The sequence below is a fragment of the Aristolochia californica genome, unplaced genomic scaffold (genome assembly GCF_029961685.1).
Source record: "Aristolochia californica isolate CCGP_79_NKW_82.1479 unplaced genomic scaffold, dmAriCali1.0.hap1 SCAF_12, whole genome shotgun sequence".
NCBI lineage: Eukaryota > Viridiplantae > Streptophyta > Magnoliopsida > Piperales > Aristolochiaceae > Aristolochia > Aristolochia californica.
The window spans coordinates 22,352,321-22,366,557 of record NW_027181793.1 but is presented as its reverse complement, the minus strand read 5'-3'; the positions used below and the strand labels follow the sequence as shown (position 1 = coordinate 22,366,557).

At 38.8% G+C, this 14,237-nt stretch overlaps 1 protein-coding gene across 1 annotated transcript in view; it reads left to right on the top strand.

Annotated features, from left to right (window-relative positions):
- Nucleotides 1-14,237, top strand: part of LOC137946727 (carbon catabolite repressor protein 4 homolog 6) — a 44,385-nt gene that overhangs the window by 18,212 nt on the left and 11,936 nt on the right. Inside the window, exons 7-8 of the mRNA XM_068793039.1 lie at nt 5,962-6,043; nt 6,158-6,207. Of these exons, the coding sequence (XP_068649140.1) occupies nt 5,962-6,043; nt 6,158-6,207 (132 nt within the window). The remainder of the gene's footprint in view (nt 1-5,961; nt 6,044-6,157; nt 6,208-14,237) is intronic.

The window sequence follows — 14,237 nt, the reverse complement described above, 5'->3', positions numbered from 1 at the left end:
TTGATGAAAAAATCCTCTTTGGTGTTGGCACTAAGCAACAAATGCTTAAGATGAAGGCTCTATTGGGACTGTTTGAGTTGTCCTATGGCCAAAAAATCAACTAGTCCAAGTCGGCCCTCTTTTGCTTCAATTTGGAGGATCCAAATTGGCCATTAACCAACAAGTGACAATTTTGGATTCTAGATCATCAAATTCATTCCATGGAAACTAGAAGTTGGGCTTTAGAAGAGCCTTGAGGGACGAGGAAACGGAGGAGGTCGGTAGGTTGATGATGGCGTTGGAGAGTGTAAGTTTAACTAATAATATGCTGGATAGATGCATCTAGAATTTTTCAGGTAGTAGAGAATTCACCATTTTCTCAACATATCTAAGACTCATTGTTGAGGGTGGCTCCTCTGGGCACAATGTGACTCTTGCATTGAAATTTTTTGCTCCACTCAAAGTCAAAATTTTCATATAGAGCACTATCTAGTGTAGGTTTCTAACCTTGGACAATGTTAGAAGAAGAGGTTCGAATGTCATTCAATCCTTGTGCCCCCTTTGCAATACTGAATAGGAAACCATTAGTCACTTGCAACTTGATTGTGAATTCACTTGGAGCATTTGGTCCCATTTCTTCAACAAGCTTGGCATGACGATGTGCCTTCTAGAATTTCTCACTAACCTTGTTCACTGGATCTCTGGATGTGGACTCGACAAGCTGGGGAAGGTCGTCCTCTCTTCCTACCTTGAGCACATTCCTTGGACAATTTGGCTTGCGTGCAATAATAGGCATTTCAATGGCATAATTAACAATTGGGAGTGGGTCATTGATCGCATTATTAACTCTCTTCTCACTTGGACTGCCATTCAAAAGGATTTTCAAGCTCTAATCGGTGGCATCTTGCTTGGAGACATGAGACCCACAACACAACTATCAGTCCCAAAGCCTGCCAAGGTGGTGGAGGACTCCTCTTCCTCATGGGGCCATTGAATTGAACTTTGATGGTAGTGCTTTGGGATGTCCTAGCCCAACAGGGATTGAGGGCATCTTCCGAACTCATGAAAGGGTGATCATTGCCTCTTATTCCGGACTTATTGGCTCTGCGATCTCTACCACTATCAAGCTCCTTAGTCTGAAGCAAGGGATTCTAATCTTCAAGAACTCAATTGGTGGCTCCAACAATGTCATGGGATGGTGTTCGAAGGCCAAGCCTCCCTCCTAGAAGAATTGCTTGCCATTCTTAACATTGTTTATGGTTGTAATTGTTTTAAGGCTCATGTTCCAAGATCAGCCAATAGTTTGGCTGACTCCCTTGCTAAGAATGGGGTGTGTCCCTTCAATCATTCGTTGTGAGGAGACCCCCTTTCTAAGATTCGTTTCTCTTGAAACCTCACCGTTCTCAAAAGAAAAAGAAAGTTATTGGTGATGGATGAATATATATATTGCAATCTCTTGTTGTTAGGGATTTGCCCCCTATTCCTTTGTAATTTTTCTCTTGTTAATATAAATACATCTTTTTCAAAAAAAAAAAAAAAGGAATGAATATATAGCTCCATGATATTCCTTTTAAGTATTTGGTATTTTTTTACTTGTGGATTTTTAGATTTTTTCAGCATGTATTTTTAGATGCTTCTAAATATGTTTTGGCCAGAAAAAAATTAAGATAAATTCTGACATTTTTTGAATGACAAGATAAATTCTGATTTCACTACTGGTGTCAACAATTTACATGTCGATTCAATTAAATGCAAAGAATTATGCAGATTAAATTATATATCTAGTTTAAATGTTTACAAGTAGTTATGTTTTTGGAGAAGCAGTCACTTTATTCCTGTTTTAAGAGGTTTAGAGTGCTTGAAAGCCAGTAATTGCTTTATGATAGTATGGTATCAGTTAGTGCTTTGAAGTGTTTGGGATTTTCTTCTTGTTATTCGCGGCTGAAATAAGTAGTGAAGAGCTTAGAAAAGACATTAGAAGGATAAGAGAGTGACGTAGCACATAGTTCTAATGTTAAAGGAATTGCCAAAAACTGTGAGGACAGACAGAACCACTCTAAACAATTGAAGATTTATGAAAGAAGGAAACAGAAAAGGAAAGTAGAGTGCAGTTTATTGTTTTGTGAAGCACTCTCTTTAGTACTTCTTATCTTGAAAGAGTCAGCCACTTCCTATCGTTAGTAGTTCCCTTGATTGTCAAAAGTCCCAATTAGTAAGCCTATCATTAGCAGTTTTTATATTGATTAGTTGCTGGAATTCTTTATGTAGAAAGTCTGTCCTAATACAGCAAGCCACAATGGCATTTTACTTAGAAACTCTAGTTCTAGGAAGTTTCTATTGTGTTGAGGAACTTAATTTGGCAAGTCCGTGGTTGTTAGTGAGTAGAGAGATTTGCTGTAACATTGGGAGTTTTTTTTTGCAATTAATACAATTTTTTCTTTAGTTTCTGGAGCAGCTTTCTTTTTCTTTTTGCTGAGAATAATTTTTCAAGGGTTTGTTTTCTTAAGCTGGCTATTGTTAGTTACAAAAGGACACCTAAAAATTCAAGTTCTTTTCGGTTGTTTTTTTTTTTTTTGAAATAATGGCTGGCTTTTTATTGCTAAGGAAACCAAGAACAAGGTGGGGCAGAGGCCTCTAAACTACAACAGGGAATCACAATTAGAGATGAGCAGAAAACTCCACCCTTAGTCAGAGGATCAGATTCCTTATGGGCAGACTTGGGAAGATGCTTCCAAGATACCATAAATGAGGCATACAGGTCTTTAATTTCATCGTTAACATATCTAAAACGCCACAAGGGGGAGGCCTTTTCTGACATCCAGCTAATCACTGTCTTTGAATCTCCTTCAACAATAACCAGCACTGCGAATCTTTGCTTATATAGATGAATGCCTTGCAAGAGGGTGCTGATTTCAGCACCAGCAGAGTCATTGATCCCAATGGGGCCAGAGAACACTAGGTGAACAGACCCCATGTGATCCCGAATAATGCCTCCAATTCCGGCCAAATCTGGGTTCCTAATTGAACTGCCATCAAAGTTTAGTTTCAGCATACCTGAGGGAGGAAGGGACCAAGCAGTAAGTTGAAGGGGAGCTTGATAGGAGAAAGAGACTCAACTAGTTTCAGTGCTTTCTGATAATTGGGAGAGGCAGAAGAGGAAGCCCTTTGAAGGAGCTTGCTCAAGTCAAGATGGTTTAGAGGAGTTTTTCTATGAGCCCTCCAAGAAACGTGGATGACTTGCTGAATGTTCTGGCATTCCTTTCATTCCACAGGAATCAAGGGACTGCTGCCACAGAAGCTTTTCAGAGACACTGGCCAATTTTTGGTAATTTCCAAGATTTTTTTTTTTTGAAATGTAATTTCCAAGATTAACACTGGTTAAATAAGGTTTTGGAATGAAGCAGGAAGACTTGCCTGGATTTCAAATTTTCGCATGATCGCAGATCAGACTGAGGAGCCAGTGTATAAGCAAGTGATCCACTGTTTCCTCAGTTGAAAGGTGGAACTTGCATAGTGAGTTAACTGTAGGGCACTCCCATTTGTGGAGCTCATCACAGGTGAGAATCTTCTTGTGCATAGCTCACCACAGGAAATGGATGATCTTGTTAGGCCCAATTATGTTCCAAACTTGGGCAATTTCCATTGCAGATTTTGAAGGGGCCTCTTCTGTTATGGACTTGTAAAGAGAGGCGGTGGAGAATAAGCCAGATGACTCAAGGGACCAAATAACTGAATCACTCCCCACCCCTTTGACACATACTTTGTCCAGGTTTTCAAGAAGAGCTGTTACTTTTGTGGCCTACTCATCATTCAGAGCCCTCCTGCATTGGAGGTTCCAGCAAGGATTGAAACCTGAACCCCTTGAATCCTGGATAGAAACCCCCTTATTTCCGGCAGCATTGAAGAGCCTTGGAAATTGGTCTTTTCTGTGAATTTGAAAATCAGAAATTTGCTAGAGAGAAGATAAGTGGCTGGAGTGCTCATTATCTAGCCTTGGACTATAAACTATAATTTGATAGTTTGGCAATATTAGAGAGTGAATCTTGCTAAGAGGGAGAAGAAAAAGGTTAGATTAAATTGAAAGAAATGGGTTTTTCAGTGAGAGTAAGAGTGTTTGAGAGAAAGAGGAGCTGTCGATCCATCTAACAAAGTCCACTCAACTTCCTTATGTATAAAACTTATAAGTCAAAGTCATATGGCATTGAACAATATTGTGTTTTTTGAAAATGATGAGAATTATATTAAAAAATGGATAAAATATGTGGGGCCCCTGGGAGGAGAATATACAAAGAAGTGAAAGAAATGTCTGAGATAAAATCCAAGCAGTCAACTGCAACAAAATGTATTGGAAGATGTTACAAAGTGCAAAGGAGTTTGCAATGTGGTTGGTGCTCCAGGGTGTTTGACTGCAATATATGGTAAAGGAATCATGGATGTCCACAATATTGTCAAATAAGAAGTCTCAGCGTGGTGCTTTATTCTACAAATTCTGCTGGTTATGGTTGCCAAGTCCCCTTCCATGATGAGGCATAAAAGCTAGGTTTCTTGTAGGGTTACATTACCCGAAGGGAAAAGAAGATATCAAAAGAATGGTACCGATCATTCATAGATAACAGTCAACAATTGGAAGTGGGATAAAAAAAAAAAATGGGGCACCGTTCTCCTCAATCTGCTAAAATTAAAATCCATCTCAGGGGGATGCCGATGGAACATTTCCTCCTAGATTCAATAGAGATAACCATCACTCTATAGCTAAGTTATGCAATTTCTGCATCGTCAAAACTTCTTTTGCCTAGAACTGGAGATGATGAATGATTCTTTCTATTTGATCACTTTTGAATTTGTTGAGGTTGCCAAAGGTCTTTCTGTTCATTTCTCCCACCAACCCCAAGCAAGGCCTGCGGAGTTGTGGTAAAATTTTACCATTTCTAGGTAATCATATGGGGATTAATTGGACTAAGAGATCACAAAAAGGTTGGGAAACAAGAAATTCCATGTATCAAAGGAGAGAGCAACAGAGGTAGGTGATATATTCAAAGTTTCTCTAGGCAAGAGTGCAAGTTGGGGTGGCTGTAAGTATGAAGAAGCATCATAGAAGGCAAGAACGTAACTAACCCCAGAAGCTATTGCCTCCAAATTAGGTGGTTCTCCTTATTACCTCAAACATAACGTTTCTCTGACGTTGATAGAAGATGACTAACCTCAAAGTCTTTATCATCCATGAGGCTTATTATAAAACATAAGTTCCTATTGCTAGAAGTGAATCCTGAGCAATTCTAACTTGTGAGGGAAAAGTATGAGGACCAAATAATATCCAACCTGAGGCATCATTTAAGCTGCTGCCTAATAAGGATTTTGTACAAACCATAAATCCTTGACTATGCCCTGAGAAATTGAGTGAAATTGGTTTGGCTTGTGAGCCTCTGAAAAGATCCAGAACCAGAGGACATTTTTTGGATACTCTGACATTCCAGGAGATAACTTTAATACTATTTGCTATGAGAAAGAGCATCAACTTCTTGCAGAGCTGCTCTATTTTGGTGAATACAATTCTTGCTGAAAACATAGCAGTTTTCCATAACTCTCTGGATCATTTTTTTTTTAAATGGAGAGGCAAGTTAGGCTAAAGACTGTCATCACTTTCAAGGGAATTTGACTTCACAAATAGAAAGTATTGACGATCTTGATGGCAAATTATTTCTGACTAAAATTCATGGGTTCTTTCTTTGGAAGTTACACATGTTGGACTTAATTCTTTTAGTACAGATGGAAGATATTTGCTTTGTCCTTGTCTGGTGTATGCAAAATATTCTCATTGAAAAAACACTTTAACAAGTCAATTCACAATCCAGACATTTAAGAGATGTGTATGTACATGTAAAGGTACATGACAAGTGCATGAACTTCATATAGAAAAACATTTGCACGCTTATCAGGTGGATGAATGTTAACTTTTATATTAATGGAATTTATTTTGATCAGATTTAGCTTGTTACATGAAGAGGCCATGGAGTTCAAAAATTATGGGCTTCGTGATAATATTGCACAAATATGTGTCCTAGAGGTATTATTGCAAATAAGAGATCTTTTTTTCACTACACAATTCTATTTTTTGTAGTTTTTGGTAAATCTATTTTGATTCCTCATAAATATGCCGGCATTCTTTTATCTTGGCCAGTCAAGCAGTCGAATTTCACCTGGAAATGGTTCTATGGTTCAACCTATGAGGTAGCTACTAAACTTTCTTTATATTTTTCTTTGTTTCCTTAGTTCAAATCTATTTGGTCCAAGGGCAATTTTTTGCCCCATTTTTTTTTTTTGTTTTTTTTTTGTTTAAATGATGTTGATTTTTATTAAGACAAAAGCTCAAAAGAGCAATTTACAAAGGAGGGAAGCCTTCCCAAACAATGAGAGATTGCTAGGAAGTTCCGAATTTTGCCAATTTATCAGCCAAATAGTTGGCTGATTTAGGAATAAGATTCCAATTATAATGAGTAGAAAATACAATGTTAGCAATACTATCAGTAATGGGCCAATGGCGCCAAGGGGAGAAAATGTCTTTGGAACACCAACTAATAACCCGTCTTTGAGTCGCCTTCAATGATTAACTTGCCATGGAGACGATCCTTAAAGATTTGGAGGCCGAACAACAGAGCACTAACTTCAACAGTATTAGAATCAGCAATGCCGATTGGACCAGCATAAGAAAGAATAGGGTCTCCATTGTGATCTCTGAACACACCACCTGCTCCAGCCGGCCTAGGACATCCAATAGCACTACCATCAAAATTCAGCTTAATGCAGTCACAAGGGGGAGGATCTCAGATGGCCATACTTGGAGTTCTGCTGGGGCCAGACATATGAACAATCACATTCCAATTTTCTTGAAGGGAAACCCTTGATAGAGTGGCAACATCCTTCCTTGTATGAAGCCAGCTCGAGATGAGGTCAATGGCATAAGAAGCCGTGTTGTCCGAGGTGCTAGCTTTGGAGTTGAATCTCCGGTTGTTCCGCTTGAGCCAAATACACAATGGAACATGTGCAAGACAGGCCGAAAGATTAATTTTTGGCCCCATTAGAACTTACAAGTCTGATAGGGATCTCGTGGCCTTATTTATTTATTAATTAATTATGTGAAATTCAAGATTTGGGTGAAGGAAGAGGAGAAAATTGAGAGAAAAAAGGAAAAAAGAGATGAAGAGATTTTTGAAGGGCCTTAATAGCATCCTTGGTAACTGTGCACGAATTCCCAGATTCCTCAAATAAGTTTTTTGAGTTATAAATTACAAAAATGCCCCTATACACTTTATAAACCTTAATCTCCTTATGCCTCCCTAACTACACATCTTATGTACATGAAAATTTAACTACTAATATAATTTACATGTAGAACAAAGATCATATAAAGAAAATTAACCATTGAAGTGCTAAATTGACCAAAATACCCCTGGATGTATTTTCTACCAATCCCCCTCAAGCTGGAGCGTATATATCCAAGAGTCCTAGTTTGTTTCAAAATGATATAAATTCTTGCTTGCCAAAGGCCTTGGTGAAGACATCTCTCAACTGATCTCTAGACCGAACAAACGGAGTTACTACCTCCTTTTTCATCACCGCATCTCGAATGTAGTGGCAATCTACTTCTATATGTTTAGTCCTCTCATGGGAAACTGGGTTACTTGCAATAAAGATCGCAACCTGATCACAAAACATGCTCACTGGCTCATCCTGGTTGAAATCCAACTCTCGTGAGACTAACCTAACCCACATCAACTCGCTCACTGTGTGAGCCATCACCCTGTATTCAACTTCTGCACTAGACCGGGTTACAACATTCTGCTTTTTACTTTGCCAACAAACCAAATTTCCTTCTAGGAAGACACAATATTCAGAGATTGACTTTCTGTTCAGTTTGGACCCTACATAGTCTACATCAGAGAAAACCTCTATCTTCATATGATTGGTAAGTCTAAAGAAAAGACCTTTTCCTGGTGCTCCTTTCAAATACCTCAAAATTCTTTGTGCAACTTCCAAGTGTACTTTCCGAGGACGTTCCATAAATTGGCTCACTACACTTACTGCAAAAGAAATGTCAGGTCTAGTAACCGTTGCATAAATTAACTTTTCCACTAATTTCTGATACTATGTTTTGTCATTTAATTCATCACTCTACTCATCTTGGAGATCATGTCCCACGTCCATTGGGGTATTAGATGGCTGGGCTCCCAACAAATCATACTCTTGAAGCATATTTGTAACATACTTAAGTTGTGTCATCACAACGCTTTCTTTACTTTTCGCCACTTCAATGCCCAGAAAGTATTTTAACGGTTCCATGTCTTTAGTTTGAAAATGTGCATACAAATGAGACTTTGTATCCTCTATACCAGAAATGTCACTCCCAGATAATATAATGTCATCTACATAAACCAAAAACACCACAATTCCAGAGGACCTCTTCATAAAAAACGAGTGATCACAGTGACACCTTGAGAACCGCATAGATACCACAACTTGGATGAATTTTTTAAACCAAGCACGTGGACTCTGCTTCAGCCCGTAAATCGCCTTCTGGAGTTTGCATACTTTATGTCTCCCCCTTCATATATACCTTTTCTTCCAAATCACCATATAAGAAGGCGTTTTTAATATCCAATTAACGTAGAGACCACCCCTGATTCACTGCAACTGAGAGCAAAATACGTACAGACGACAAACGAGCAACAAGCGAAAAATTTTCAAACACATTAATACCAAAAGTTTGAGTATACTCGTTCACAACCAACCGGGCTTGATACTGCTCAATAGAACCGTTTGTATTATACTTGATAGTATAAACCCAACGACAACCAACAACTTTGGCCCCAGATGGTAGATCACACTGTTGCCAAGTGTCCCGATCTATCAAAGCATCCATTTCAACAACTACAACTTGCTTCCAATGAGAAGAAAATAAATCCTCTTGCACTGAAGAAGGGATTGTGCAGGTAGAAATGGACAAAGCAAAATTTTTATAGGAGTCAGATAAGGAACAAAAAGACACAAATTGATATAACGGATACCGCGTACCTTTACCTTTCCGGACACCCTTCTTGAGTGCAATAGGAAGATGTAGATGATTACCTCCAGGATCATGAGACGGAGTAGAGTCATGGTCCGGTGAGAGAGTTGGTGGTGATACTTCTTTCCAATGTTTATATACCTATAATGGTTTCTTGATAGTGACAACTTGTGACGGTCCAACAGGCTCATCAACTGGTACAAAGATAACTAGTGCCAGTTTAGGTGAGACAACAGGCTCAGAAGGTAAAGACACAGAGGAAAAGAATGGTACATCCTTAAAGAAAGTAATGTTAGCATATACAAATGTTTTTCTAGTGGATAGGCAAAAACATTTGTACCCTTTCTGTGTACGAGAGTACCCCAAAAAATACACACTTAACTGCTTGAGGAGATAACTTATCCCTGGAAGACCCAAATACATGAGCAAAGTAGACACATCCAAACACACGGGGAGAAATAACAAATAATGGCGCAGACGTCAAAAGAATCTGCATAAGAATTTTTCCTTCTAACACAAATGAGGACATTCTATTAACCAAGAAACAAGTTGTAAGAACAGAATCATCCCAATAAGACTTGGGCACATGCATATGAATCATCATTATCCTAACTACCTCCAGTAAGTGGCGATTCTTACGTTATGCGATGCCATTTTGCCAAATAAAGACATACAATGTCTGATGAATAATTCTCTGTTCTTGACAAAAGACCTGGAATTTATGACTCACGAACTCGAGGCCATTATCAATATGCAAGATACGAAGGGATGCAGCAAACTGATTTTTTATTTCATTGAAGAAAAGTTTGAATACATCAAAGGCTTATTAAAATCATCGATAAAGAAAATAAAATACCTATAACCAAACTGACTAGTCACAAGACAAAGACCCCAGACGTCTGAGTGTACAATCTCAAATAGATGGCTGGTTTTATGAGACGAGACTGGACACGAACTTCTGTGATATTTGCCCAGTTGACACGACTCGCACTGAAAAGAAGAACTCGAAGGATGGTCTGGAAATTTTAAGTCAGTTTTGCTGCAGACGGATTACTTAGTGACAAGTGCCACTGTAAAGGAGAATTTGTTGTATGTAACGCCTAAATATTATTCTGCTGATGGTATTCCAAGTAGTATAGTCCATCTCTCTCACAAGAGGAACCAATTGTCTTCCTCGTCCCGAGATCATGAAAAACACAATGAGTAGGATAAAATATGAAAGAGCAACTCATGGACTTGGCTAATCGACTAACCGACAACAAATTTAAAGGAAACTTGGGAACAAAAAACGTTGACCGAAGAGACAAAAATAAAACCGGAGTAACATTACCTACTCTTTGAACAGGAGGGCTAGAACCATCTGCAAGATTGACATGTTTGACATAGAGATTCTTTTAAATCGGAAAACAATGACAACGTACCTGACATGTATCTGGAGGCCCCCAAGTCAAGAGCCTAGGATGGTGATGAGTGAACATGATAAGTTGTCATACTGAGTCAACATTGGTAGAGCTAGGAACTAGGATGGAAGTATGAGCTACAGATATTGAGGTCGAGGCGACAAAGATTTGGGTCATGCACTGAGCAATCTGCTGTTGTTGCTATATCAATTGTTGCATCTCATCTGGAATTCCCGGTGTAATCAACATAGAAGAATCTACACTCACACTTCCACTATTAGGAGTTGTAGAATTAGCCTATGCAGGCTTCCCAAACTTAACCCAACATCTGTCAGAATAATGATTATTTCATCCACAATGAACACACTTCCTTTCTAACTTAGCATCACCATGTCCTCTACCTTTGCCTGGGTCCTCTCTACCTCGACCTCTACCTCTACCTCTAGAGGAATCTATAGGGGCTGATATAGTGTTGGAAGCATTAAGAGCAATGGTTTCCATTATCTTACCTCCTTTACCTGTTCTAGGTACAATAGTCTTCTCAACCCTCGTAATCCAATTAAAAGTGGTAGAGAGAGTAAGGATTTCATCTGAAGCTAACACATGGGCTTAGCATCAAATTCAGCACCTAAATATGACGATGTAGGGCCCAGGGCGCCTATTTGCTGGGCCTTCTTGCGCCTCGAATATGACAATGTGGTCTCCTCCCTCCCCGGTCACTTCAAGTTGAACTTTGACGGCAGTGTCTTTGGCTGCCCTAGGCCCGCTGGCTTCGGTGGGGTAATCCACGACGAAAATAATTGCTTCCTCTACTCCTTTGTTGCCCCTTTGGGTATCTCTGATTCCACAATCGCTGAACTTGCGTGACTGTTTCAACGCCTCATGATCTTTTGGGATCATCTCACTGGGCCCCTTATCATCGAAGGAGACTCCAAGGTTCTCATTGATTGGTGTGTTAAGCACATCTCCAGCCCTCCCCCCCCCCCCCCCCCCCCCCCCCCCCCCCCCGACGGCACTGAGATACTTAATTTAAATTTGCAATATATATTCTTACCTAAATTGTAAACCCCCGGATCCGCCAATCACTTGGTGGACTATCATGCTAAGGGGTTCATCCCTCCAAAGCCTCGTTGTGGAGGATGGCCCTTCCCGTTAGGTTGTCTCTCTCCTCTTGTTTTTTGAATAAATATTCACACATTTCATAAAAATAAAAATTCAACACCTAAACCATCCAATTTTTTTGCAACATGCAGCTGATTTTGCTGTTTTCCCAACTCATTATCATCTGTAGTAAACGGATGATATACATTGATCTCCTGCCATATGCCAAGAAATGCACTATAATATTTTGTAACAGTTCGATTTCCTCTTTTCAACCCAAAAAAGTCTGTATACAACGCATAAACTCGAGAGAGATTACTCTCCTATGCATATAAAAATTTGAGAGACAGCCACATAGCATTTGTTGTCTCACAATTCATCACCTGATTTCTAATAGTACTATTGACAATCCAGGTCATAACTTGATTGTCCTCTGCGTCCCAATCATCATCTGGAGGCATTGGGTGATCATGTCGGATAAACTTCAACTTCTTTCTACCCATATGTGGCTGCCATATGCCAAGAAATGCACTATAATATTTTGTAACAATTCGATTTCCTCTTTTCAACCCAAAAAGGTCTGTATACGACTCATAAACTCGAGAGAGATTACTCTCCTATGCATATAAAAATTTGAGAGACAGCCACATAGCATTTGTTGTCTCACAATTCATCACCTGATTTCTAATAGTACTATTGACAATCCAGGTCATAACCTGATTGTCCTCTGCGTCCCAATCATCATCTGGAGGCACTGGGGGATCATCTCGGATAAACTTCAATTTCTTTCTACCCTTAAGATATATTTTGACAAACTTAGCCCAATTAAGATAATTAGACCCTGCCAACTTTTTTGAAGTAATCATGATGGTATCCTTTCCATAAAACTCAAAATTTCCTCATTTCCTCTAGCCAGGGCATAAACTTCTCTTGTCTTAGCCATAATATTGATATATGATCACACAATAACCAATTTAAGCTTCCAAACAATTTTCAGATATATCACTAAGGTGGGCCCCACTAACAAAATTAGGGTTGAGGCACAAAAATAGGACATGCGCACTTCAACAATCCAATAACCAGCAATTCACTGCTATTTCAACCAATATCAGGCAAAAGTAGTAGCAATTAGGGTTGATATCATCATTGGGTGATGATGTAGGCTTTCAACACTGAGTTGGGTGACGCAGATCTCTAAAAACCCAATTAGGAAACCAATTAGGGCAATCAAAGTGTAGAGAATCCTTCAATAATTCATAAAGACCAATCACCTTAAGGTTATGGTAGAGAAAGGGAGAAAAAAAATTTAACTTTGATGAACCAGCATAAAAAACCTGTACTTTTTCTCCTTCCAGCAGGTTGTCCTCCTAAAAAATGGTAAGAATCTACAGTAGAATGCTCCCAGCAATGATCTACTGCTCTGATATCATGTAAAAATCAAGTTTTAGGTAAAGAAAGAGGAGAAAATTGAGAGAAAAAAAGGATTAAAGAGAAGAAGAGCTTTCTGAAGAGCCTGAATTACATCCTTGGGAATGTGCACGAATTCCCAAACTCCTTAAATAAGTGCTTTGAATTATAAATTACAAAAATGCCCCTATACACTTAACCTTAATCTTCTTATATCTCCATAATTACACATCCTATGTACATGAAAATTTAAGCACTGATATAATTTAACATGCAGAACAAGATTACATAAAGAAAATTAGCCACTGAAGTGGTAAAATAACCAAAATATCGCTGGAGAGTAAAATGACCAAAATACCCCTGGATGTGTTTTCTAATGGGAAAAAAACTTGTTTATAAAGACGGGGAGGAAGATCTTTCAACCCCAAGAAGCAAGGATGCCCCTCAACGAATATGATCTTGAAACACCCGCTTTTGCTAGATCATTTGAAATTGTGCTAGCTTCCCGTGGGATATGGTCTCGAGAACCTCTAAAGAACTACAAAAAATGAAGAACTCCATCATAAATATGTCTGCCATGGAGGATGCGCTTTCCTGACAACCAGCTTATAACTATGAATGAACACCTTCCACAGTTAAACACAGTTAAATGACTGCTAAAAAAGTGGGAAAAAACTTTTTACTCCAGCTAGTGCAGCTTTAATTTCTCTCTCGTACTGATTTTCTATGCCTAATGGACCTGAAAAGGCATACCATACTGACTTTGTGACCAGATATGAACTCATAAATGGTCAGCAAAATGTTAACGCTGAAAAACCTGGTCCAAAGAATCATTGCTACAACATAAAGTATAATCAGCAAACTGAAGTAAAAGAGTACTCAAATGAGCTAGAGAATTGGAATGTAGCAGCAGCCAAACAAAAGATAGGGATGACTAAATGACTCTATCAAAAGCCTTTTCCATATCCAGTTTAATAAACCCTACGCGATTACCATTTTTACGAGATCAGTGGAACAATTCACTAGCTGAGAAAGGAAAATAAAAGGTTTGCCTACCCTTCACGAAAGTGCTTTGGTTAAAACCGATGATGGAGGGAGAACTCTTTTCACTTATATGCAAGGACCTTTTTTTTTTTAAATGGTGATGATTTTATTTCAAAGGAAAGCAAGAAAATACATCAAGGGAGAATAACTGAAGGGAGGGACCTAATTTAGCACAAGTGTTAGCAGTCGTTTTGGCTGATCTAAGAACATGAGACCAACTATAAGTAATAGAGGATACCATATCC